Below are 24,325 nucleotides of genomic sequence, written 5' to 3' on the forward strand. Positions count from 1 at the left end.
ATAGGCCTACACAATGGCCGAACTCTATAACCGACCGTACACCTCACATGCGTTTATTTCGCAAAAACCCTTTCTAAGTTAATGCTGTCACATGACATAAGATTTTCGATTAAAAATACAGACAGCACACGCTTGGCATGCAGGGCCCACAATCTGAGTGCGAAGCCTGCAAGACCGGATTATTTGAAGTCCGCAGCGGGAAATACCCGCAGCGAACAGTTATAACCCAAATCCAGAAGGCCCCAAAGCCGAGGGTCTTGTGTCTGGGCCCTGCTGATAGCCACGTTATAACAAAACATACAAATGAAGGGAAGAAAGTGATCAATACTTTAACACTCCTCACTGGTGCGAAGACATCACGGGTTGATGCACAGAAAGCACGTCACAAAGCGGGCCCAGTGCTGCATTATTGAACCCTCTGCAATACGAGCCTAACTTCCGGTGGCTTTACTTCAGCGAGAGGCAAACCAAGCAGTCCATGGATCCCCGAGACTCCATCCCATAAATGTGTTCAGCAAATGCAGTAGCTGCAATGCGCCAACCAATCTGCAGAGTCTTTGCAAAATGTTTCGCCAACACACAAACTCACCTTGCTGTCCCCTTCCGCCCTTCGACACAACCCAGATTTGAGCCCAATCCGGCAGCCACGCCTCTGAGCGCTTGAAGCCACACGTCCATTCGCCCATTTACCGTATATGCCTTCTTCATGTCCCTTCCCACAGCCATCCAACACGCTTCTCACTCTCCCGCTGCGCTCATCATATGGTTTCGTTGTTGCCTGGGATTTGTCCCCAAATAATTCATTCAGCTGCACTCAGCCGCCCTTCTGACCCAGCCAAGAAATACGCAAGTGCAATGGTAGCTTGGACGAATGGTCCCGACCTCCACCATCATTATTAGAACCCCCGTCCATGACGTTGGCACCGCAATTGGGTTCGGGAGCAAGTGCACTCCTCTACTCCCGCAGGACTGCAACCGCGCCCGCACTTTAAATAAGAAGGAAAAGAATCGACATTTGTCACTTCAATGACGATCATGACCTCAATGATCATCACGCGCCAACAGCAATAATTCAAAAACTGAAACCCGTGGAGGTCGCTTGCGCACAGCTGCACATGGCACCCATTTGGCGCACTAAGCGCAGCTGCAAGGTCGGTATGGAAACATCGAGTCTGCACACCATCATCAGCACACCAGCACACCCAGAGTGACAACGGTACAGAACCCCACAACATGGCTCCCCCCAAATGCTCTGCTCCTGCTCCTGGAGTGGACCCTTAGCTTCCGCAGGCCGCAGACCTTTCCCCTTGCCTGTCTCTGCTGACGTTCTCACGACGTGGGTTTGCCGCCCCAGCCGCGGCCGCCGTCCGTTGACGAAAGCCGCATGCATCATCATTTACCGAATAGATAACCCCACAGGATATCACATTTGTAAGGCCGATTCTCAGCTAGCTACCCATAACAAAGGCATCGCTCTTCGCCTATTCAATGCCATTTCTTCACGCTATGACGTTAAGGTTATGGCTGCTGCATACCCACGTAAGGCACACTGACTCACTCAAGGGGTGTGAAGGTGCAGGGCATACAGTCCGATGCTACACGGCTAGCACGGAATTCTGCTTCCCCCCTTCCGCCTTCCCGCGCGCCTTCAAATGAAGGCCACAGGGCGCACGCCAGGCAATGAAATGCCCAATTCCTCTTTGTACAGGAAAACGAATGCGGCGTAGATGGCGGATGCACCGCAAAAGAAGCCAAAGTAGCCAGCGGCCTGCTCGCAGTTCTCGTTCCACACTCCGCCAGCCAGCAGCGAGAAGGTGATGACCAGGGTTGAGAAGATGGTCATCAGGCAACCATTCTTGCGGCAGGTTACCACAAAAAACCCTGAAAGAAACGACGCAGGTGAGCAGGAAGCAGCACGTACCCCGTTCCATTCAGGATCTAGCTAGGAGAGGAATGGAACCCATAACACGGGATGCGACGTACCGGCCGTGAGGACAGCCCACAGTGCACACCAGAGGGTCTTGCCGGTTCGAGCCGCCGGATATCCGGCCTTATTGCCGTACGAAAGATACTCGAGCAGGAACCTGGCATTCCGAAGCGCGGGAGTTGACCGGTTATTCGACAAGGCTCATTACCGAAGGACATTGCGATATGCATACAGTACGCGTACCAGCCCATCCAGAAGCAGCCGTAGCTCGCAAAAGCGGTGCCTCCGAACGTGTTGCCCTTGATCAGCTGTTGTTTGGAATTACAAGCCAGGGAGTTGTTCAGGGGGCCAGGTTCGTGTGGAGAGTTGTCCAAATGTCTATCCAGAATAGGAAAGGGTGCGTCTCGCTCAAGAACATAGTAGGGGGCTGGCCGGCCCGTCGTCAGCCAACCCACCCCACAGAACTGTCGAGGCAGGTCAAGGTTGCAGGTCAAGGAGATGGGCTTCCCAGATGCGTTCCGCCTCAACCTACCTCGAGAACTCCGGCTACGAACTGGCCAAACCCGCCGTAGAACATAGCGTAACAGAATACGGTCGGCAGGAATTGGGTTTCACTCCATCTGGGTTGGATAGGAAAATGTGGTTATTCCACAGCAATTCAACACAGCAATTCAACATAGGCAAGAAGTAACAAACAAGCTTAATCCAGTAACTTTACCAGGACTCACTTCGTCGTGATGAACATTAGCATGCTGAGGCAGGAACGAATCCGGTACATCCGCCGAGCCGTTCCACCAGAAGTCGGGACGCATAGCAAAAACATATTCGGAAAGTTGGAAGGCCGGACTACACAGTAATACAGGAAATCCGAAGAAACTATGGGCCGTGGCCTTGTGCATCACGGAGAGGACGCACCCTTAGTCTTACCAGGTAGTCATGCCGAAACATAAGAGTCCAAAAGGTCCTGCGTAAAAACGCAAGAGGGACTTAATTCGTTACTCCCGCTCCGTGATGACAGCTTACGGAGCTCTACCTGGGTCGCCGCGAACCCAAGGCTTTGCCTCCTTTGCAGGAACCGTTAGCGGCAGCTGCGGCTTCGCCTTGTTATCAGAACTTTGAGACTCGATATCCAAGCCCCCTGGTGGCAGCGTATCTTCAGAAGCTCGCGGCATAGTGTTTGTGTTTGCTCTTTTACTAGGCGGAGAGACAATCGAAACGTGTAGGTGTGTCATCTGATAGTGCTTTACACAGATTCCGCCGATGCAACCCTTATGTTCGAAATAATTCCCTTCATCCGTACAAATTCGTTCGAGTTCAATGATGCATAAGGATCGTCAGGCATACCCCACATCTTCACAATATCGATGCTATTAATACATGGGCTGGTCAATGATATTACTTAGATTATCTCCGCGAGGACCATGCGGTCTAGAGCAGGGATTGGTCTCAGACTTCCGGAACTTAGGATCCAATTGATCCGCCATGAATGGGGTTACCAAGCGCCAAGTTATTGGACTTGCAGTTAAGTGCAAACCTCTTGTGCTTCCGAGGATACCTCAAGAGCGGGGACTACAAAAACTTTATTGAAGCGACATGGCATCTTTGTCATGAACTCCATGTTAACAAACTTGCTAGTATAATAGCGTGGCTTTGCTTTTAAGACTCGCGTGGGTTTATGGCCATGCTTATGCCGACTCCGGGTCCTTTCGGAGAATCGATGTGTCCACGCGACCGAATCCGGTGCCCCAAACAGGGGGAGGATGCGGCAAGGGATATAGGAAAAAGGCTGACGCTTGGAAAGGTAGTTCCATAGGGCTGCAAAACGCTTTGATCCTTGCACAGCCTCATCAGCAATAGGTGCTTGGCTCGTCCCGACTCTTGCTGCAATGGATGTCCCCGGACGCAATTTCGCCAGAACGACCGCTAAGCATCGCTGTTATGAGGTGGTGCTGCAGCTCCTCGATAGGATTTGCAGCCCGACACCTGCACAGCTTGCCCCAGGGCCAAGACGATGTACATCGCAACATGCTTCCCTACAAAGAACCTAATTATGCAGATCCCATCATACAAACATGCGACTCGAATAGGCAAGTACAATGCCTCAAAACACAGCTGCCGCGGTCATACAGTGAGAAGTACCTCCACTCCGAAACATACACATGTAATAAATACGTCTAAAGCATGACAGCGCCTTTACCAATGCCGCGTGTACAGGCCGGAAATGGTGCACAGGGTCACTGCCGGCGGTCGGTACTGTCAGTACTCTGGCGCCTGACCAACGGCCCAACATGGGCCCCCAGCCGCGAAAAAAAACTATATTGGTTCACCTACAGATGTGTCCACGGGCTCCCCCGCGATGCAGCCGCGACGGTAGTTTCACCCTCTCAATTTCAGATTAGCTTCAGGGAACGAGTTCAGCCTTCGCAAAAGATGACTGACGCAGTTATCGCACTGAGCAACGCCGCCATGGACCGCTGCACAAAACAGGTTGACTCGGGAATCGGTCCTAGATAGCAATCCCTTGCCGCATCCGTGATGCTGCGTGCGACAAGGCGATGACACAAACTTTCAACACCCCAAGCGGGGCAGGTAAGGCCCTGCCCGCTCCTCACGACATATAGCGGACGGGCGCAAAGCCTTCGACAAGAGGCCTTCTTAGTTCAGTGTTCGTGTTGTTCAACTTCACGACGCCTGTTTTTTCTTCACTTTGCATGCTTCAAGACACACACAGCGACGTTGTTCCCGCTTGGCGGGCCGCCTCCATAAAACCACACCGCCCGTTCTTCCTCACCCCACGTCATCCTCACCCCACGTCTTCCTCACCCCACGTCTTCCTCACCCCACGTCTGACGGCGACAGCACCACAGTCTAATCTCACCCACTACCCCCCGTGAACCTGAGGAGGATGAGGACAGCAGCGAGGGAAAAGCATCCCAAGCTCCTACACGACCGCGACACTTCCCGTCAACAGTATCGCGATGAGAGGAGAACCAGATGTCTTGCCATTGTCTGGAACCCGCCTTTGCGGCAACATTCAATCGCCGATGCATGTCTTATGTTTGTCGCCCCGCGACAGCCCCTCGTCCGTGAAGCCGCCGCTGTGCTGCGGTGAGCTACATTGCACCTGGCCACTCTCTGGCTCAAGAATGCAAACAGCTGTACACACATACATACATTGATACTAGAGTCCGCACGGCCCGCTGGCACCAGCACCCTTGCAAGGAAAGGGTAAAGTCAATCGCGTAAAGTACACTCGCTTGCGTAGGTGGAAGACTAACGGGCCGGATGGACGCTGGTAGTGAAGGCGCGTGAGGGCGGGGTACGGTGCTGTCAAGAGAACCGGGTACATAAAGACACGCACACATACGCACATACGCACATACGCACTGGAGGCACACGCAAACGGACGAACGCACTGGTCTGTTCATCTTCAGGCGCACCCATCCCCGAATAGCCGTCCACCCAACCCTCTTCCATTTGGCAGTCGTTGCGCCTGGAAGCAGAGCCGCGGACAAATCCTTGACTGCTGTACGCAAGGCCGATGGCCAACAGGCGCGGCCAATAAATTTTACCTCTAACTGCATCGCTGATCATTATGCTGTAAAGTGCGGAACGGGCTCGGCACCGGCCGGCCCTTTCGCCCCAAAGCGCGCATCCAAGGGCTTCATTCAACACACACGGTGGGCCGAAAGCACCAAAACCAAAGCAACCTCCACGTACCACGTCCTATGACGCACGCAGGCCAGCTGAAGGTCCCAGCCCACCGGCAGAGGCAGAAGAACACAGCATGTCAGGAAGCGATACAAAGGAGAGGTGCGGCGGATGCCTGCCCGCCAACCCATTTTTTTCCAAATACTCCTCTTACTCACATACCATGCGCGTTTCTCTTCAAATTTCCCTGGCCCACACTTGCGTGACCCGCGACGGCCGCGCCCTTCGAAATTTTAAACTACCGCAACAGAAACACGTTATGTACCGCAGAACTCCGTGACGCCTTGTAAGTAAGACGGCGGTGCAGTAGAGCACAGGCGCTCCCGCCTTTTTCCGATGGTAATCGTTTTAACGAGGCTTCGTGCTTCAGTCCAGTCAGTCCCGCACAACAACACACAACGCAGGTATACACCCCCAGTCACTCCGTTTATCCACACACATTGCGTTATGGCCCACCCGGCGCGCCAAACCCGCAGCCGTCGGTCAAAAAGGCTCCTAATGGACACAAGCTAACCCGGTTGCGGAGCCAGCACGTTGTTGGCAAGGCATCGGGTTGTGTTGCTGTGGCGTGCTGCGCCGTATAATTCCATTTCGCTGCGTGCGCGCTGTGCGCTGCACCGCGCAGCTGCAGACGAATGAGTCAGCTGTACATATATGCGGTAAGAGTCTGCGTCCCCCCCCCGCCGGATCTGTTTGTGAAACACGCTTGAGGAGTCCTTGGAAACAACCGAATCGCCGACCGACCCCCCTACTTGCTATGCCCCTCCCTGGACACCGTAAGACTCACTCGTCAGAGACTCTGGTGCAAAACGTTAAGGGTCGTCCACGCAAACAAACACCAACACGCAAGCAGGAGTCATTTGGGTCGCAATACTACACATACATGCGCAGGTAGCAAGTCAATATAGGCAGGCAAGTGTACACACGCACAGGCAACTCGCGGGCATCACGCTTTCGCCGGCTCTATGGGCGTCACATGCAACAGGGGGTACCATTTTCAAATCGCGCCTCCCTCGCAAACACGTGGGTTCACTTCCGCCCACCTGTGTGTCTGTGGCTAGACAGACCCACCTAACGCTCCTCTCCCGCCTGCCATGTACGAAGCGCGATGCAATACAGCATACCTGACAAACCTGACAAACTGTACGACAAGCCTAAGGCATCATATACTGTCATCGCACTGCGCAAGGCAACAATTAGGCCTTGCGGCGATGCGCAGTCATCCATGCGCAATATCCTACCGTCCCAAAGTACAACCACGGTCTTGAGCCATGAACATGAGTGGAAAGAAGGCGCGTGCTTGTGGAAGATGTAGCAGCAGCACATGCCGCTGCATGTCGGCGAAAGTGTGGTCATCCTCTGAGGCGTGCGTCTCATGTGGTCATCCTCTGAGGCGTGCGTCTCATGTGTTCACCATGATGTATGCATTGCATGCCCCACGCCACCCACCGCACTGCATGGCCCACGACAGCACGGCCCGGCACGATACGGGAGCCGGACGCCGACGCATCACGTGCACGCGTTTCACGTTGCCGGATGGATCCACACGGGCCGGCCGGATGCGGCAAATTGGCCCATTGCGAAGCAACTTTTAAAAATGCCGTAGCCCCCCAAAACCGCATAAAACCGAGGCGGTGCAGAGAAATTCAGTCAGTCCAAAAACGTCTGTGTGGTGGTCCAGCCCTAGGGAGCCGCTCCTTAGCTCAGCACCTTCATACACCCCCACCCCCCTGTCCATCAGTTTCGAAAACGTGGCACCAAACTACTTAGCAGGGAAGGCTGTGGACTGGACCCCGGAGGAGTCACCCAGAAACCTGGGGAGCATGGCCAGGAGAGCACCTATGGTCGCATATCGCACACAACAACCCACCAGCACCAGCACCAGCACCGCTCTCGCAACCAATCAGCCGGCTGCTCCTCACCCCGTCAACCAGTAAAAGTATTCCTCCAATGGCGACGCCCGCCAAAATTACCACTGTACATTTCCGCTTCCCACATAACAGCCGCTGCACTGAGACATATTCTTTCATAGTCCCGGGGGCCAGACGAAAACAAAGCACGCAAACGCCACCACCAAATGCCAGGACCGCTCGACCGCCAGGTGCAGCGACACCAGCCCCTCTTTTTTTATCTTGCCGCGTCTGCCGCGTGGGGTGGAAAGGCATCGTGGAGTAGTGAGAGGACAAGGCCGCCGCTATGGGATGCGGACGAACACAAATGCCGCCCGGGACAAAGGTGCTGGCTGTGAGGGGATACCGGCCCCCCGGCCTTCCTCATATACAACACGGTACCGAGCTGCAAACCTGGGCAGCGCATTTCTCATCATCTCGTCATCACGATCACGGCGCATCATCGTGGTCGGTAAACGAACGAAGGGAAGGATTTGCGACCTGGCAGCACGAACCTGATCCCGGTGTGGACGTGAGCGGGATGGTCCCTTACCGTCCTCCTTAGCATCCTCAATTTGAATGGCCGCCAGGGCCGCTCTGGCGTCGCACATCCACAGTATTATTAGGTCACACTTTCACTTTCAATCAAAAAGTGAAAGTTTTGATAGCTAAAGTCTACATCGCATCGCGCGCGCCTCTGGCGCCTCTTCGGCGCCAGGTTGGTACCATCGCGCGGGGCCAGCCGCCGGCTCACGCCGCACTTGTAACAGACCGCTGCAGTAACCCCCTCAAGCCCCCGTCGTGAAAGTACATCGCAAGCAACAAAGGATTACATAACATCGATTCGATCGTCGATCACGTGCTGTGTCGTGCATTGAACCACCCTGTTACTCTATGCAGCAGTCGGTCCCGCGCTTGGTCCCTTTGGCCTCGGAGTAAGTCCTCCGGCCCGGGTGCAGGGGTCCACGCAACCACGCGCAAACAACACGAGAAACCACGCGCAGCGAAAATATCCTGCAGGTGATGTCCTCCAAAGCCGGGATCATGCGGGTCCATGCGGGTCACTACATACATACATACATACATCAAAAGGCATCGCATACATAATCAGATCACAGGCAACACATCAATCTGCTTTTACGTTCAATTAGCATTTCGGCCGCAGGCTCATCCAGGCGCAACTAAGCCATGTATGAATTGGGGACATGGCCCTTCGCATGCTCACGGCGCTCTCACAACCCCCGCCTCGCCCGCCGCACCCCGCATCCTGCGGTCCTCATCACATGAGGCGCGACACGCTTGCGGTGCGGGCCATGAGGGCCGCGTTGGGACCGACACCCAGGGATGCGGCGAGCTTGGGATTCAGGCCAGAAAGCTTGCTGCCGCCCATCTGCATGCGTCGGGCACGAGGGGATGGATGGCACATGGCAATGTCGGTGGGGTTGTGGGGTCCCAGAGAAATGCAATCCGGTGTGACGGACTGGTGTGCAGGTACAGGACGGTGATAGAGCGCTCGCCAAGACGGCCAACCGCGTTTAGGCCCGTAAACCAGGAGCAAAACGCAGCACGGGATAGGGCGGTCAGGAAACGAGTATGAGTACAGACTTGGCTCGGTGGCCGACCACGAAGCAGAAGAGTGCGAGACAGGTCGTGGAAGTGCCGGAGTGCAAAGATGGACCAAGATGGAGACAAAGGAGAAAGGAAGCGAAGCAAAATAACAAAGTAAACTTAATTGGAAACGCAGGGGGAAGCAGCAGAAATGGGAAGGAAGGAGAAAAGCGCTCCGGCGAGACCGCACTTCAAAAAAGACTGCCATGGGTCGGATTACATCCCCTTACACAACCTCTTACCGGCTGCTCGGGGCTGGGCCCAGGTCCGACCAGAGCGCCTGGCAGCTGCGAGCCGCCGCCGCCGCCGCCGCTCGCGGAAGCCCCCGTCGTCGATTGTTCTGTGCCTGCTGCGCCACCGAGGCCGCGTGCCGCTTTGCCGGCGGGGTCTTCGCCCGCGTGCGGCAGGTGCACATGGCGGTTGGCCTGCAGCGCCTGGTGGCTGATGGCAATGGCCTTGCCAGCGGTGTAACTCTTCATACGATTGGCCATTGCGCCGACGCTCAGATCATCATCCTCAATGCCGCCAGCCGCGGCAATGGCGCGCGTGCTAACCATCCTGTCGGCCTTGACGGCAGTCTTAGAAGCCGACGCTGGTGCTGTCACGCCGCCGACGCTACCACCAGCAGCCAAGATCGCCGCGGCGGCAGCGGCGCCGCCTCCGCCGGCGGCAGTAGCGGCGGCGCCGCCGATAGCGGTGGTGCCGGCAGGTCGGGACTGCTGTGCGGTAGCTGAGTTGGCGATTGCGGCGGCGGCTGCGCGCTGCGCTGCCGGGTGCGCGGGCGTCCCGCCGCGGATAAAGGGATGCCCGAGCATTTCCTGGACTGTGGGCCGCTGCTCGGGGTCTTTTTGAAGGGCGGTGGCGATGAAGGAGCGGGCGAGCTCAGACAGGCCGAAGGGAAAGCGTGGCGTCTGCGGAGTGCGCGCGCAGCAATACACGCGCGCAGGGCGGACCGCCAAAAGGAAATGTAAGACGCGCGTGCGCGGTACCGTTAGCGTGTAGGTTTGCTAGGGGGGATCATATGCAAGAAACTCAAGAGATAAGTGCCTGCGTCCGAAGTCCGAACTGCTGGAGTCCAAGCGCTTTGTTTGGGGGGAGGGCGGGCCCCATAAGCCACAGGTCGCACAAGAAATTGGAAAGCATTCCTTTCATCATTCCACCTATATTATGTGTTATTATATATACGTATACATTTGTTATTATGTTATATATTTCTTTTATCTCAAAAAGCATTCGGGGCTGCTGCCCCGGGACCATACCTGGCGCCGGATGCAGTCCTCCACCCCCTCCCGTTCCGGTGCCTCAAAGGGCGGCCGCCCCACGAGCAGCTCATATGCCAGCACGCCGACCGCCCAGGCATCCACCGCGGCGGTGTAATGCAGCCGCTCGTTGTCTTTGTTGTCAATGGGTCGGCTCTTGAAGGGGCACTCGAGCACTGCGTTAGCCAGCATCGCGTTGGGCAAACATGGATGCATGGACCATTGGGCGTTGACCACAGCGCAACAGGCTTGGCAAGCATGCATGCATGCAGCGCCAGAAAAATGAGATTTGGGGAGGCATTCACGGTCGCGTCCATCGGGCCCAGCCGATGAGGATTCCGGTCGAGTTATGACCAAGATCATGCTGCCAGGCAAGCTGACTGCGTGAGGCATGACCCAGATGGGAACGTGCCCCATGTGATGTGGCCTAGGGAGCGCGGGTACGTGCCCCATTTGGAAAGTCCCGGGGTAACAGTAATCCAAAGGAAGCCGGCGCGACCATGCCTGCCCATTATGCCCGACGATTATGCCTTTTTGGGCGAGTCGTTGCCCTGATCCATATCCGCCAGACCCAACCGTTACGAAACCCTCCCTTCAGCCGCCGCTGCCCTAATGCGCGCCCAACCAACCCACCTTCCGGTGCCATGTACTCGAGCGTCTGCAAGGCGACGGGAACGAACGCGTGGCGGCGGGGTCGGGGGGCGCCAGAAGAAAGATTCAAGGCACGTGTTAACAGCAATTTCCCGATTTCATTCCGCCGCTTCTCCAGTAAGTAGCGGCAGATGGGTAATTAGGCAGCGAAACAACGTCGCCTATCAAGCTGGGGCCAAGGCCGCAGCAAGGCAGCGCTGTCGGCCGGTGCTAGGCCCGGTACTGGCTGTTCCCCCATTACACATTAACTTGAACGTCTCAACTCAGGTCTCAGAGACTGAAGAACTATGTATGATTAAATCACTATTTACGGGGAGCGCGTGCAAGTACACGCCACACACCGCCCTACCCTTTCTCCCTTCCTGCACGATGACCCAGATGCCATGATGTGGTCACGGCTCACAGGCTCACTCTAGTGCCATCGCCCACAAAGCACCTCTCCAGGATTTCTCAAAGCCTCAAGCACCAAGGGCCCTGCGGCCCGTTTAGGCGCCCAACCCGCCAGCCTGCCGGCAGTTAGCTCACCCCCGCTCTCGTGACGGCTCGCTCGTCGCGCAGGTCAATCGCCAGTCCAAAGTCGCACAACTTGAAGGTCATGTTGCGCGTGAAGAGAATGTTCTCGGGTTTCAGATCGCGATGGAGGATGCCCTAACGTCCAATCGAACAACGGGTGCCATGGAAAGAAATATATACGTGGTGAGTGGAAGGGCGTTACATGGCGGAGAGTAGACACATGTGCAAGAACCAAGACGAAGCGGTGCGAGCCCGCTGGTCACCTTGAGCCGTGAGTCCGTTTCCTAGTGGCGTTCCCCGTCCGTAGCACAGCTGCACCACCCCCCAGACACAACGCCACATCGCACCATACCATAGGCTATTTCGCCCTCTGTAACATCGCCCTGTTTAAACACACAGCACAGCACACAAATCGGCACATCGTATGCCACCACTATCGGCACCTGTGCCCTCCGTGCAAACCCAACCCCAACCCCAACCAGGATAACATAATGGCCTCTGGACCTATCCAGCTGCCCCGCGACCTACTCGTGAAGGTGCAGAGGTGCATCCACGTGAGCGGGATGCTTCCCGACAACGGCTGTGACAACTCGACGTCTCCAAGGCTAGTCCAACCCAGCAACAGGTGGCAACATCCAGCTTCGCCGATTCACCCTTATCAAAGGACACCCCATCATCTCACAAACTCCTACATTTACCCCCCTTGTATAAATGTGTGTATATGCATAGATACATCTTAGGGGTAAATGCATAGGGGTAAATGCATATATACAAGGGGTAAATGCATATATACAAGGGGTAGATGTATACAGCTATAATCAATCACTCACTTGCTCATGCAAATAGAGCAGCACGCGCAGGCAGGGTTGCAGCACCATCTCAACAGCCTGGCGCTCTGGCATGCGGCCGCCGTACCTGGCGAGCGGGAAGCATGGCGGAGGGAAGCAAAACCGAAACACGATTTATTATATAACCTCGGTATTATATAACCTCTTGCCTTTCTCCTTGATTCACGAGCCCTTACCCCAAATACAAATGCAATGGCACACAGTTTGTGCAAACACTGCAGAGCGGCATACAGTAAAGACATTCTTTCCGACCTGGGCCCGAGCCTTAGGACTCAGCAACACATTATTCCGAACCTACTTCTTAGCTTTTGCCTTATACAGTTGGAATCAGGTTCCACTTCCCCCGCCAGCCACTAGCACTCTTCCATGCTGTGTGCGTGTGTTGCACCACCTGGAGTTGCGTTACTCTCCAAAGGCGTAACGGGCCCATACCAGGAGCCCTGAGGGGGCCCAAGGGCCATTTTGAGCATAAAAACGACTGTCCTGTCCTTGACAGGGAGACCTTTTAAGGCTGATTTATGTAACGCTTTCCTTAGCCGCGTCCTTTCGGGTCCTTGGCGGTGTTCCTTCTGCATATGCACATCACTACATCTTGCCCAAATGGTCAAATCCATTTTATTTGCAGCCCTTGTACCCACCCACCATTTCCACCACATGGGTCACCGTACTCATCCTCTCTCCCACCACCACCACCACCACCCATCCCCCACCCACCGGTGCAGCAACGTGAACAGATCTCCTCCATCCGCAAACTCCTGCACCATCACCACCTGGCTGTCCACCTGGAACGCACCGTACAACCCAATGACGTTGTTGTGCGCCAGCTTGCCATGCAGCTGCACCTCCCTGCAGTGCCGCAAGATTCGGATGGGGAGAGGACTGCATATCACTGGACTGGCAGGTGTTTGGGCCAGCTGGCATGAAGACCTGGGACCCGGGACCAGCGCGCAGTCTACATGAGACCAAACACGCAGGATCAGCACGGCGGCAGTAACTCCCTCTTTGCTCCAGCAAGCTCGCGCCACACAGTTCTCACATGGAGGGCTCCCTCCAAGCAAGGGTTGCCTCCAAACCAGGTGCCTTCCGTAGTAGTAGCCTAATCGTCGCTATTTGCCCAGCCGACCTAGCCAAGTGAGATTAGAGAAGCCCCGCAGCCCCAGCTGCCCTGCTAAACGCTCTGCCTGTCGGTCAAAGCCCACCGGGCCCAAGTTTGGCCTTACTGACAAGTAAACCGGCTGAGCAACATCGGAGCAGAGGCCTTGGTGACGTCCCTACCATGGCCCCCTTATGAACAACCCTGAGTCCACGTCCTGAGTTCCTGCGTGTGGCGTGGCGCAATACTCTCTGTTCTTCCCAAAGTCCCGAATTGGGACTCCGATACTACTAATAAAGCTCTAACCTAACTTTGCTCCAGCGCCCGCATTCTTCACTTTCCCTCCTGTGCATTTCGTATGCTCGTGAGAGAATGTTTATTATGCCAGAACCGAAATTGAAGCAAAAAGGAGGTTGGTGTCTTCCTTGCACGGGCTTCCTTAAACCGTTTTCCGGGATGGATCGGTACCAAGCGCTCAGTAGCAGTGCGCACCTGTAAATCTGAAAACGATTAAGCTCGCACAGAGCAGCCATGTCGTAGGCCTTCAAGCACACGAGCTCGCCAGAGCGTTTGCAAAATGCTTTATACACGCTGCTCGCATAGCCCTGGTAATTGGGGACGATGGTGGACACAACAAAGCAATTCGAAAGGAGGGTCAGGGGGGAAAAACATAATTCCTCGCTGACATGAAAGACGCGACCCGGTGTTGTATATGTATATGGGGTAACAGCGTGCGCCGGCCGCAGCTTGCAACATGGCATTAGTTGCACCACGCCTCATTGCTGAATGCGATCCAGTTTTACACACGGTAAAAGTGCGAAATGGAGAGAGCACTGGCAGGGGAATGGAGCTGGACAGCCCACCTTGTACATCTTTTCCACGACAGCATAATCTCGGAGAGACCACTCTGCCCGTTGCATGCGCGGAGGTGCCGATGGAGACACAATCAGGAGCTCATTCCCTCGCTTGGGTATCGTCTGCAGGACAGTGCACGGGAGCGGAAACGATGCGCTCTTGAACTGGGCGAGGAAGCCAACTATAGGAACAACCAACTGACTAAAGCAAACTACTTTGTATGCCAGCTGTGAACGTCCGCACGTGGCATACTTAACGTGCTCAATATTGGCCTGAACCCCAGCGACGGATCCAGTAAAACCGCGTACCTTGGCCTTCAAAGAAAGCTCTGTAAACGATTTAGAGTGCTGGATTACTGAGTTCCGAAGCCGCTGCAACTCTGACTTAAGGCTGATGGACTTTGCGCGTGCACTAGGAGATGTGACGACTGCTTCAGCGGCCACAGCACCCGACTCCTGTGCGAAAGGCGATACACATGCTGATTCCTCGGCATTCCCCGTTGTAGAGGGCTTGGCAACTTGCTGGCGTGGAGAGGTGGTGCCGTTTGGCGATGTCGCCGCATTGTGGCTTGGGCTTTTGCACCGAAGAGAGGCAGGTTGTACACAGGCGGAAGATGCTTCTTGGCTGCTGGGTGTTGTTGGGCTTATAGGCTTAGAGGAGGTGGGGGACGCCAACTTGGCTGGGAGTGCAGGCGTGTGGGTCGTCGACGTTGCGCGAGAGCTTGATAACGACGATCGCTTGCTCGATTTTGATGAGTTCTTGTCCTTCGACTTGCTGAACAACGACTTGAACCAGGTAGCTAGCTTGCCTGACTCTTTGCCCTCCTTGCCATTCCCTTCGTCGGCCCCGTCGTTATCATTAACTTCCGGCTCATCCTCATCATATTCATCAGCTTGGAATTCATCTACAATTTGTAGCGCGGTAGTCGAGCTCTTGCCAGAGCGTTGCACCCCAGCGGATGCTGTAACGTGAGCCGCCCCAGATGCCGTCATTAGCTTAATTTTCGATGTTATGCCAATAAATTAAACGCCGCTTAAATGATATGGCGTTGCAGTATCGGTCGCTCTTCGACCATCAGCCCACAGGGGCCAGAAGAGCTGGCACGCCGCTCTGATACAAAAATGCAACAACGAATCCTTTTAACTATGCAAAACCCTTATGCTAGGCTTACAGGCTTGCGTCAACGCAAGCACAGAAATGTGATACACTGCCGTACGATCGTACAGCCTATGCGTAACTTTAACCTATGTCTCCCGAGCTATGGAATTACCAGTTCATTCTGTAAACGAGTTCTGCATTGGGCCTGTCAGCTTCATCCGCAATGTGTGCATGGTTGCTTTATTTCACTTCTCGTGCGCTTAACAGTTTCTTTAGTTGCTGATCCACTATGCATTAAAGGAAAGCATGATTGTTCCAGAAAATTATTTCATGTTTCGATCGGTAGCCTGAATGTTAGTAACGTGTTCCTCTTCACCAGCACAGACTCCCGCACGCGCGTGGCGCCTAATCGATGGCATTTTAATCAACTAAGCATCTGCCACATGGCATATTGGCCGATGCTTGAAAGGGACTACGTTCTCTCGTCGCTCGTAGTTACCAAATGGAACAAAACTAAGTCGCTGTTGAGCAGGCTGGTGAGACTTCTGACCTTAAGATTTCTGCCAATGTCGCCAATGAAACTATGGCAACAACTTCTTTCATTTTCGCACAGTCGAGCGCAGGTAAAGGTAAGGGCCGCACGCAGATGGTCAAGAGCAGGCACGCTACCAGTCTCTGAAGTGACATCTGCATTTGAAATAGATACCTGATTTCCATCTGACGAAACCTCCGGTTTCGGTCGTGATGTCTGCTAATAATGTCGAGACTAGCCATGTGCGGCATAAACTGGTAACGGCAAAGGTTTCATGTGGGCTGGCTTTAAGTTACGGATCAGTAATAGACACTAATTTGGGCTGTCGATTGACGGTTTCTCCGATGACCCAAAAGACATTAGGCTGTGTGCAAGGGAACCGTACAAACCTTTCTAAGGTTGCCTGCATCCACAACAGGATAAATCTGCCGGAGCAGCAGCCAGGCCAACATGAGCGCACACATGCTATGTCATAAAGGATAGAATGGAAAAGAAACCACAACGGGGCATCTTCCGGTAGTTCGCGCGACACAAAGAAACGTCGGGTTACGTTCCCCGTATGCCTGGTACAGTTTCATGGTGCTATGGCTCAATGAGCTCAGCAGACCACGTTGTTGCCTGACGCGCAAGGACAGAAGTGCATAAGACAGAAGTATGTGAAAGGGTGCGCACCCATGGATAGACATTACATGTCATACGCTTCGGAGGAGAATCATATTATCATATAGCACGTAACGGGGGAATCGCAACACCACAACAAGGTGCGCCGCAAATGCGGCCCACGGAAGTGGTAAAACGGCTGTGATGGTGTATTAGCTGAAGTACAGTACGGCAGTTACATCATATGTATGTTGTTACAGGGTGGTTAACTTCGCCAGCGGCCCCTTTCCCGGGCAGTCCTTGCTCTCCCCTGCTAGAGAGGCACCCTAATCCGTCACCCCATCCGACTTCAGAATGTATTCGTTGGGTTCGGCAACTCACCACCAGCATCCAACCAAATCTAGCGGATCAACGGCGCATCAACTTAGTTCCTGGTTAGCTCGCAAATTGATTTTATCACGTCCTACACCGTCCATATGATGGGGGGCCACCTCCCATTTCAACACTCCTCAAACAGCCGAGAAGCCGGCAGGCGGATTTGAATCCAGGTCGGCCGGGAGCAGAAGTCAGGCCTTAACCTCTGCCAGCCGCCTGCCATATATATTTATGCGCTAAAGTGTTTGGCCATTTCAAGGAAACCTTTCAGTGGCAAACTGCCACAAATGGTAAGAAGACCTCACCATGTTGTAAAACCAAGTTCATCAACTCAACCCCGATAGACCACAAAGTGGATGCCGTGGCGGACGACCAGGTCAATCATGACGGCGAACTGTAAGCTTGATGCGTGGAACAAGCCGCTGAACTACAACTCTAGCACAACTAGCACAGGAAACCTGGGCTTACGTGGGCTTCCATGCGTTTGTTTGACTGGATGCACAGACTGCTGTAAGGCTGATGGCTGTGCGGGAGCCTTGCACCTAAAACCCAAGGGAACCCAGGTCAGGTCGCCAAAGTCCGCGATATGAGTTTTGTAAATCAACCTGTAGATCTTCCAATTCTAGACGTGTACATCTAGAACAATTTCATCCGATTTGGATTCTTAAAGACAACCCAGGCTCACATGCCAGTCCCATCACGTAAACCCCCACGTGAGGCCAGGCTCCCTAAGCTCCCAAACCTGTAAAGCCCGGTAGCATGTACACAACTCACAACAACCCGGTCGCGACCCCCATGGGGAGCTCCACACCCACTCGAGGGTGGAGCCCCTGCCGAAACCTGCCCTTCTTACCACTTTTACAAATTGTCACCTGCGCCAGCCGTACTCCGACAGCCGACAACACACACAGAAACGCCAAGCGCCGATCTTAAGGCCTCCACCGCCCGCCCGCAAACCATACCATCTCTGCGTATCGCCTCACCTTCCCCTCCCCATTTTGCCTCTTCCGCTTCCCTTCTCTAAAATAAACACGCCGCGGGTTCACACGTACTCATACACAGCCCCCGTATCGCACTTCCTCCCCCTAGCCCTCCACCATCGCTGCAAATTGGACCTCAAAACGGATCGCGAAAAGGAATCAGGAGTTATGAGACACAAGAGACGCAAGCAGTGGCACACGAGCAGAGACGCAAACAGACGAACATGTCTTGCGTGATAACCTACCTCCGGCCCATGGTTAGAGCCAGGGCCGCACTCCCCATCCCCTCTCCACACAACCCACCCCACGCACATGCATCCTTCGCATCCCTTGACTAGCCGTGATTGGTTCATGCAAATGCATCCCCCCCAGGCTCCTATTCACGACGCCACTCCCTGGGCGCCACTGTCCGTCAGCCACTTGGAATGATGGTGATGCTGATGTGTGTGTGTGTGCGTATGTGTATATACATGTGCATGTGTGTGCATGTGTGTGCATGCGCGCGCGTGTGTGTGTGTGTGTGTGTGTGTGTGTGTGTGTGTGTGTCTGTCGAAAACCGCTTTCCTACTTCAGACGGCACGTGGCACCGCATGACACGGCGCAACAAGACAAATTACGTCACGCGTTGGTGGGGTGCAATGTCCGTGTGCATGAAACACTCATGATGTACACACATACAGACAGACATGTGCACGCATACATACGCACACACACACTTCCAGACACAGTCCAGTGCACAAGAACATGGCAATGTCCGTTACAATAACGCCCCGTAATGCCCCGTAAGTGCACTGTTAACGTGTACCGAGCCGTTCACACACACGTCCACCCGCAAGATATAGTTGCCTCGCCCACTCCAAAAAGTGCGTGTGCACATCTATGTATGTATGTATGAATGTATATACGTGTCCCTAAATCTCAAAGGCCCTAACACACACACATACATACATACACATACGCATTTCGGTCATGTGCAAGAGCCGCGTTGCCAATGGCCATTCTACTCCCGCCGCCGCTACCACCACCGCCACCACCACCACCACCACAGCAGCTGCACAATCAGATCTCGTACTCGGGAGCTGGCCTCTTACGGCCCTCTGGACCCTGGGCTTTCCCACCCTCTGCCGCCACCGCTGCGGACACATCACCACCGCCACCACCACCGCCGTCACTGCTGTGCTCCAACGCCACCGAGCTCACCTCAGGCCCCGCCAGACCGCCGCCACTCACATTCATATTCTGCACCGCTTCCGCCGCCGAAGCCTCCGCCGCAGCCGCCGAAGCCTCCGCCGCCTCCGCCTCCAACGGCGCCAAGCTCGCTTCCGCCTCCAGCCGGCCACTCACCTCCACATTCTCCTGTGCCGACGAAGCCTCCGCCGCCGCTACTGATGCTCCACCTGCTCGTCCTCCTCCTCCTCCTGCTGCAGCTGCTGCTGTTGCTGCTGCAGCCGTCGCCTCCGGCGGTTCCATGATCCGCCTGCTCCAGTGGCGCATGGACAGCGCCGGGTTACCCCGCACGGGTCCGATCTCCTTCGCCGGGGAGCCCGCCACCAGGAAGTGCGGCGGCACTGGCTTCAGCACCAGGCTGCCCGCCGCGATCTGGGCCCCCTTGCCGATGTGTATGTTGCCCAAGATGGTCGCACATGCGCCGATGAGCACATTGTCGCCGACCTGGTCATACACGGTGTTGTTGTTGTTGGTAGTGGTGGTGGTGGTGTTATGTTGTGGATGTTGAATAGCGGTACATAAATGGAGAAAAAAAGGAGGGGACGTGTGTCAAATGTTTCCCGGCTTGATGAGCCAGTCGCGTTGAGGGGATGTGGGGGGAGGCGGAAGGGGGGAGTACGGGAGTGGCGGTTGTGGCGGTTGTGGCGGTCAGCTGGTGTGGGGCAAGCGTGAGGTAAACGTGGGTAAATGGGGACACCACCGATATGTTATCTAACTGAGTAATGCATGCCAAGGCGTCAGTACGTCTGTTTGTATGATGTGTATGATGTGTATGTGGGGCAGGGGGTCATATCTTGTTTGTATGTATGGCAACAAAACCCCGCGCGTTAACGATGCCGAGGAAGAGGAGGACGGATCCCGAGGGCGACATACGTACATACGTACATACATACATACATACACACGTCCTAGTTAGATTCTCACATTTTGCAGTCACACTTCCCCCCGCCCAGTCTACAAACCGACCTTGGGATGCCGGTCGCCAATTTCCTTGCCCGTGCCCCCCAGGGTTACATTCTGACAGGACGGGGGTGGGCGGGAAGGAAGGGGAGGGGGCACGGGGTTTAACGGACTTAACCGCGGACACAGAAACTGGCGACCGGAGTCAACCGGAGAGGAAAGGGAGAGAGGGAAAAGCGTGTGCTCCCCGGGGGGAGGGTGTGGGTCTGCATCTTGTTCAAAGGTGGGGTAGGGCTGGGTAGGGTAGGGTGAGACCCCCACCAGCGGGGAAAGTCCAGCTTCCTCCTTTGACAGACACACGTGTATATATACACACGCACCGCCCGCCCCTCTCCCCGTGAAACAGCCCCTCTTCCCCCCAAGACCCCAGCAAGCTGCATTAAGTCGCTTACAAACACATAAACATAACATACGTAATACCAGCTTTATGGCTACGGTGGCGTTGCGACGGTCTGGCACCCCCTCGTCGTCGTCGCCTTGTCGTCGTCGTCGTCGTGGCACCCGCCCTAGGGGCCTACCCCCCACCTCAACTCAACTCCACTCCACTCCACTCCCGCGCACCTGCAGTATCGACACGTTGTTCCCGATGACCGCCGTCTCCCCGATCACCACACCGGTCCCGTGGTCCAACAACACGCCCTTGCCGATACGGGCGGCGGGGTGGATATCCACCGCGAATACCTCGGACATGCGGCTCTGGGTGGGAGGTGGGGGGGAGGTGAGAGAGAGAGAGAAAGGAGAGGGGAGGGAAACCAAGGGTGGGAAAGACGAACCACGGACGAGTGAAGGTGCTGCCAGGGCAAGAGTAGAACTGACCAAAAGGCGTTCTTGAAGTGCGGCGACCTCGGGATGACGTAGTGAAGAAGATGTCGGAAAACTACCTACCTGGCCGCCAAGACTAAAATAAGCGCGCAAGAAAGCAGTAATGCCAAGCCGTAAAGAAGTAAAGGTAGGTGTAGAGGCGGCGGAAAAGTAGTAAAAAAAATTGCTGACGTGAAGCTGGAATAAAGTTTGCCGCCAGCCTGGCGGCGGCATTGACGTACTCCACCTAAAAAGCTGAGTCCAGTCCAGGGGTGCTTCAGTGCATGAAACCCACTCACCTCTCATTTTCCAAGTTCCCTCCCCTGGCCCCCCTCTTCCCTTTTCCTCCCCGACCAAACACCCACACCCATACCCGCACCTACACCTACACCTACACCCACACCTACGCACGTACCTGTAGCGCCAGCGCCATAACTTTCTGATTGCGCTGCCACAGCGCATGTGCGATTCGCTGCGTTTGGATGGCGTGATAGCCTTTGTAGTACAGCAGCGCGTGACTGTACGACGTACAGGCCGGATCCCGCTCCCGGCATGCAGCGATGTCGGAGAGCGCAGCGCAGCGGACCTCGGGGTCCGTACGGAGGACGCCGTGGAAGATCTCGAACAGCTGTCAGACAGACAGACAGACAGACAGACACGGCATGGCATGCACCTCTTCAGATAATTGAGCATGTAGCAATTACGCGGTCGTTTTTTAATTCGCGAGACACAACCGACCACGAGTTTCCTCCCACCCCACCCCTTGTTGTGCGGATAGGAGGGGGGGAAGGACAGTTGGATGGCTCGGGTAATTCATGACCTGATCCGTCCCTGGAGTGCTGGAGGCGGGGAAGCAGCCCCGCGCCACCCTGCTACCGACACATAACGAACTGAGCATATGAAATAAACCAACCCCTCACATACATACATACATACATACATACATACATACATACATGCAGACACTCAAACCCCCAGCCCCGGTGGTTCGTCTTACCCCCAGCCCCCAGGCTATGTATGTGTACCTGTGTGGGCAGCATGGTGCTGTTGGCCAGTCTGTTGGCGAGTACGAACCCCAGGGCCAGTTCGAATGAGTCATGTGCCAGGATGGAGGCGTACAGGAAGGAGCTCAGGAGGGGCTCGCTGGCGGCATCGGCCTTGGCCTCGGTGCTGTGTATTGTAAGGGGGGGAAGGGGGAAAACCCCCCGGGAGAGGGGGTTGGGGGTTTCAGGTTTTGGGGTTCAGGGGAGAAGGAGGAGGGAATGAGGATATTGGCAGGGCCCAAGGGCGGGGCTCCTCTAAGGGGCGAGCTCGGGATATGGACTGTGGAGTCAAAGAGACAGGGGAATTCGCGACCTGCCAACTGTCAACAGCATCGGAGGACAAGCAGGAAGCAAAAATATAGCGCGGTCTAGGTATCCGGCGGTGGTGAGGTGACGTGCTGAAGACTAACCGGATGGCATTCCAAAGTAAGTCGCCGGCCATGCCCATGGTCAGCGCCTGCGACTCATCGTCGCAAACGTCGATGTCCACACTGCTTTGCAGGTAGACAGGCACGCCTTGTCGCGTCCAGTCGATAGATTCGTCGGACACTTTGCCGGATTGAGAGTCGGATTTGCTCGCTGCCACCAGCGACGCGGCGGGGTCCGTTTTGCTCGCTTGTACTGCGGGGACGAAGGCCCGAATTCGCGCTGTTAGAGGTGTGGTTCCACGGCGGCGTACCAGACGAGAAAGTAATCCGGTAACCAAACCTTGTGGACATCGATGAGAGCTCATGCACAAGCGTGCGACGCCGGACCGTGCTGACGTGCCAGCCGATGGCTGACCTGCTTGGCATCCAGGACGGTGTAAACGTAAATTTGACAGGCTCATCCTAGCAGTAAATTTAGCGACGGTCCCAGCTCGCTTCCTGTCCTTTCAACGGTAAAAAAATCCGTTCCTATCAAAGGATGACGGTTTCGTTGGCATAAGGCAATAGCAACACAGGAGCTGAGAGCTTATAAGCTTTCGTATTTGGAGCAAAGCTGATTTGGTATGCTTGCCGACATGCCGCGGCATGGAATCGGCTCCGGAGACATGATGTCGTCGACCTCATGGCCTGAAATCTTATTACAAGTGTAACTGTGCACTATTCAAGTGATGTATTTTACTACCCCGAAGCTGGTGCCAGAGTTGCTTATGCTCCTAACGAGGATGTTGAGCAAAGCGCGAAACGTGGACTTAACCCATACCAATGCCAATCTTATTCCGAATATAATGCATTGAAATTGCTACTTGTTGTTCGTGATGTCGAGCGTTGTGCTGGCCACGGCCGGCTACGATCACACTATTCGCTTTTGGGAAGCCACGAGTGGCTGCTGCTACCGAACTCTTCAGTATGCGGAGTCCCAGGTCAACAAGTTGGAAATTACAGCCGACAAAACGCGGATAGCAGCAGCGGGCAACCCACAAATCCGTGTGTTTGATGTCAACTCCAACGACCCTAACCCTCTTTTGACCTACGACGGACATGCGGGAAATGTTACAGCCGTTGGATTCCACAAGGATGGGAAATGGATGTATTCAGGTGTGCAGGGATTGCACAGGGGAACTGCCCCATAGCGGCGCGGGGACCCTTGCAGCTAAATGGAATTCCCATTACTCCCTTTGTCTGCCGTCTAACCAATCCGGAGCGGCACCCATTGCGTCATACACCGTTTCATTCCCGTCCCCGCAGCCACAGATGCACACTCCTTCCCTCCCCTGCTCCCCTCCCCTCCCACCCGAATCGGCTTCCCCCACTTTCCAAAGGGGGCGAGGATGGCACCGTGCGGGTTTGGGACACGCGCTCCCAGGTTTGCCAACGCACCTACGAGAGCCGCGCTGCCGTCAACTCGGTGGTGCTTCACCCCAATCAGGGGGAGCTCATCTCAGGTAGATGACGCGGCGCCATATATTTACACACACACACATGGCACATATCATTAAAACACACGCACACGCTCCTGTCCTCTCTCCCCTGCCCCCACGTCTCCGGGGCCGTGTGGCTTTATCTCTGTTTGGGTTTGGATCTGGTCCTGCAAGGCCGCATGTTGCTGGGGCTGGGGCTGATGGTTTCCTGGGGCATCGTACGGCAGTGCGTTCCAGGGTTAGTGCGTTGCGGTGAGAGCACGTACACACATATGTACAAACGTACACACACAATGGCCGAGGCCAAAGCCGCACAGTGTGTGTTGTACGGTATGTATGCAGCTGTAGCAGCAATTAGAACGGATCACCACACACTTCCACTTCAGCCGCCGCCGCCGCTGCCGCCGCCGCCCTATCGCCACCACGCACGACAGCCAGCTGCAGCGCCAGCTGAGCCGCAGGAGGCGGCATACAGTTACCTGTCGGGGCGGATAAGAGGTGGAGGGTAG

General features: G+C 55.2%; 4 protein-coding genes across 4 annotated transcripts in view; 1 reads left to right on the plus strand and 3 right to left on the minus strand.

Moving 5' to 3' along the window:
* Positions 1-1,648: 1,648 nt before the first annotated feature.
* On the minus strand, positions 1,649-2,739 carry VOLCADRAFT_93449 (uncharacterized protein; the record flags this gene model as incomplete). The annotated part of the gene is made up of 4 exons (XM_002952707.1): positions 1,649-1,881; positions 1,984-2,084; positions 2,171-2,235; positions 2,656-2,739. 4 exons carry the CDS (start codon positions 2,737-2,739, stop codon positions 1,649-1,651), a joined length of 483 nt encoding a protein of 160 aa, XP_002952753.1.
* Positions 2,740-9,926: 7,187 nt separating this feature from the next.
* Positions 9,927-13,254, minus strand: VOLCADRAFT_32501 (uncharacterized protein; the record flags this gene model as incomplete). Its single annotated transcript, XM_002952708.1, has 6 exons — positions 9,927-10,046; positions 10,395-10,528; positions 11,028-11,052; positions 11,571-11,693; positions 12,389-12,473; positions 13,121-13,254. Coding segments are annotated over 6 exons (621 nt in total), but the record flags the coding sequence as incomplete, so codon positions are not given.
* Positions 13,255-18,302: 5,048 nt separating this feature from the next.
* VOLCADRAFT_105655 (uncharacterized protein) lies at positions 18,303-22,753 on the minus strand. The gene is made up of 7 exons (XM_002952709.1): positions 22,650-22,753; positions 22,381-22,591; positions 21,953-22,097; positions 21,343-21,555; positions 20,688-20,822; positions 20,133-20,183; positions 18,303-19,610 (listed from the first exon to the last, which is right to left on the minus strand). The coding sequence occupies exons 1-7, from the start codon at positions 22,687-22,689 to the stop codon at positions 18,999-19,001; spliced, it is 1,407 nt and encodes a 468-aa protein (XP_002952755.1). The 5' UTR covers positions 22,690-22,753; the 3' UTR covers positions 18,303-18,998.
* Positions 22,754-23,070: 317 nt separating this feature from the next.
* VOLCADRAFT_81959 (uncharacterized protein) overlaps positions 23,071-24,325 on the plus strand; it is a gene marked incomplete at its 3' end in the record, with an annotated part of 3,200 nt that continues 1,945 nt past the window's right edge. Inside the window, exons 1-2 of the mRNA XM_002952625.1 lie at positions 23,071-23,493; positions 23,718-23,840. Coding sequence (XP_002952671.1) covers positions 23,214-23,493; positions 23,718-23,840 — 403 coding nt within the window. The 5' untranslated portion in view covers positions 23,071-23,213. The remainder of the gene's footprint in view (positions 23,494-23,717; positions 23,841-24,325) is intronic.

This window comes from Volvox carteri (genome assembly GCF_000143455.1).
Source record: "Volvox carteri f. nagariensis unplaced genomic scaffold VOLCAscaffold_31, whole genome shotgun sequence".
NCBI lineage: Eukaryota > Viridiplantae > Chlorophyta > Chlorophyceae > Chlamydomonadales > Volvocaceae > Volvox > Volvox carteri.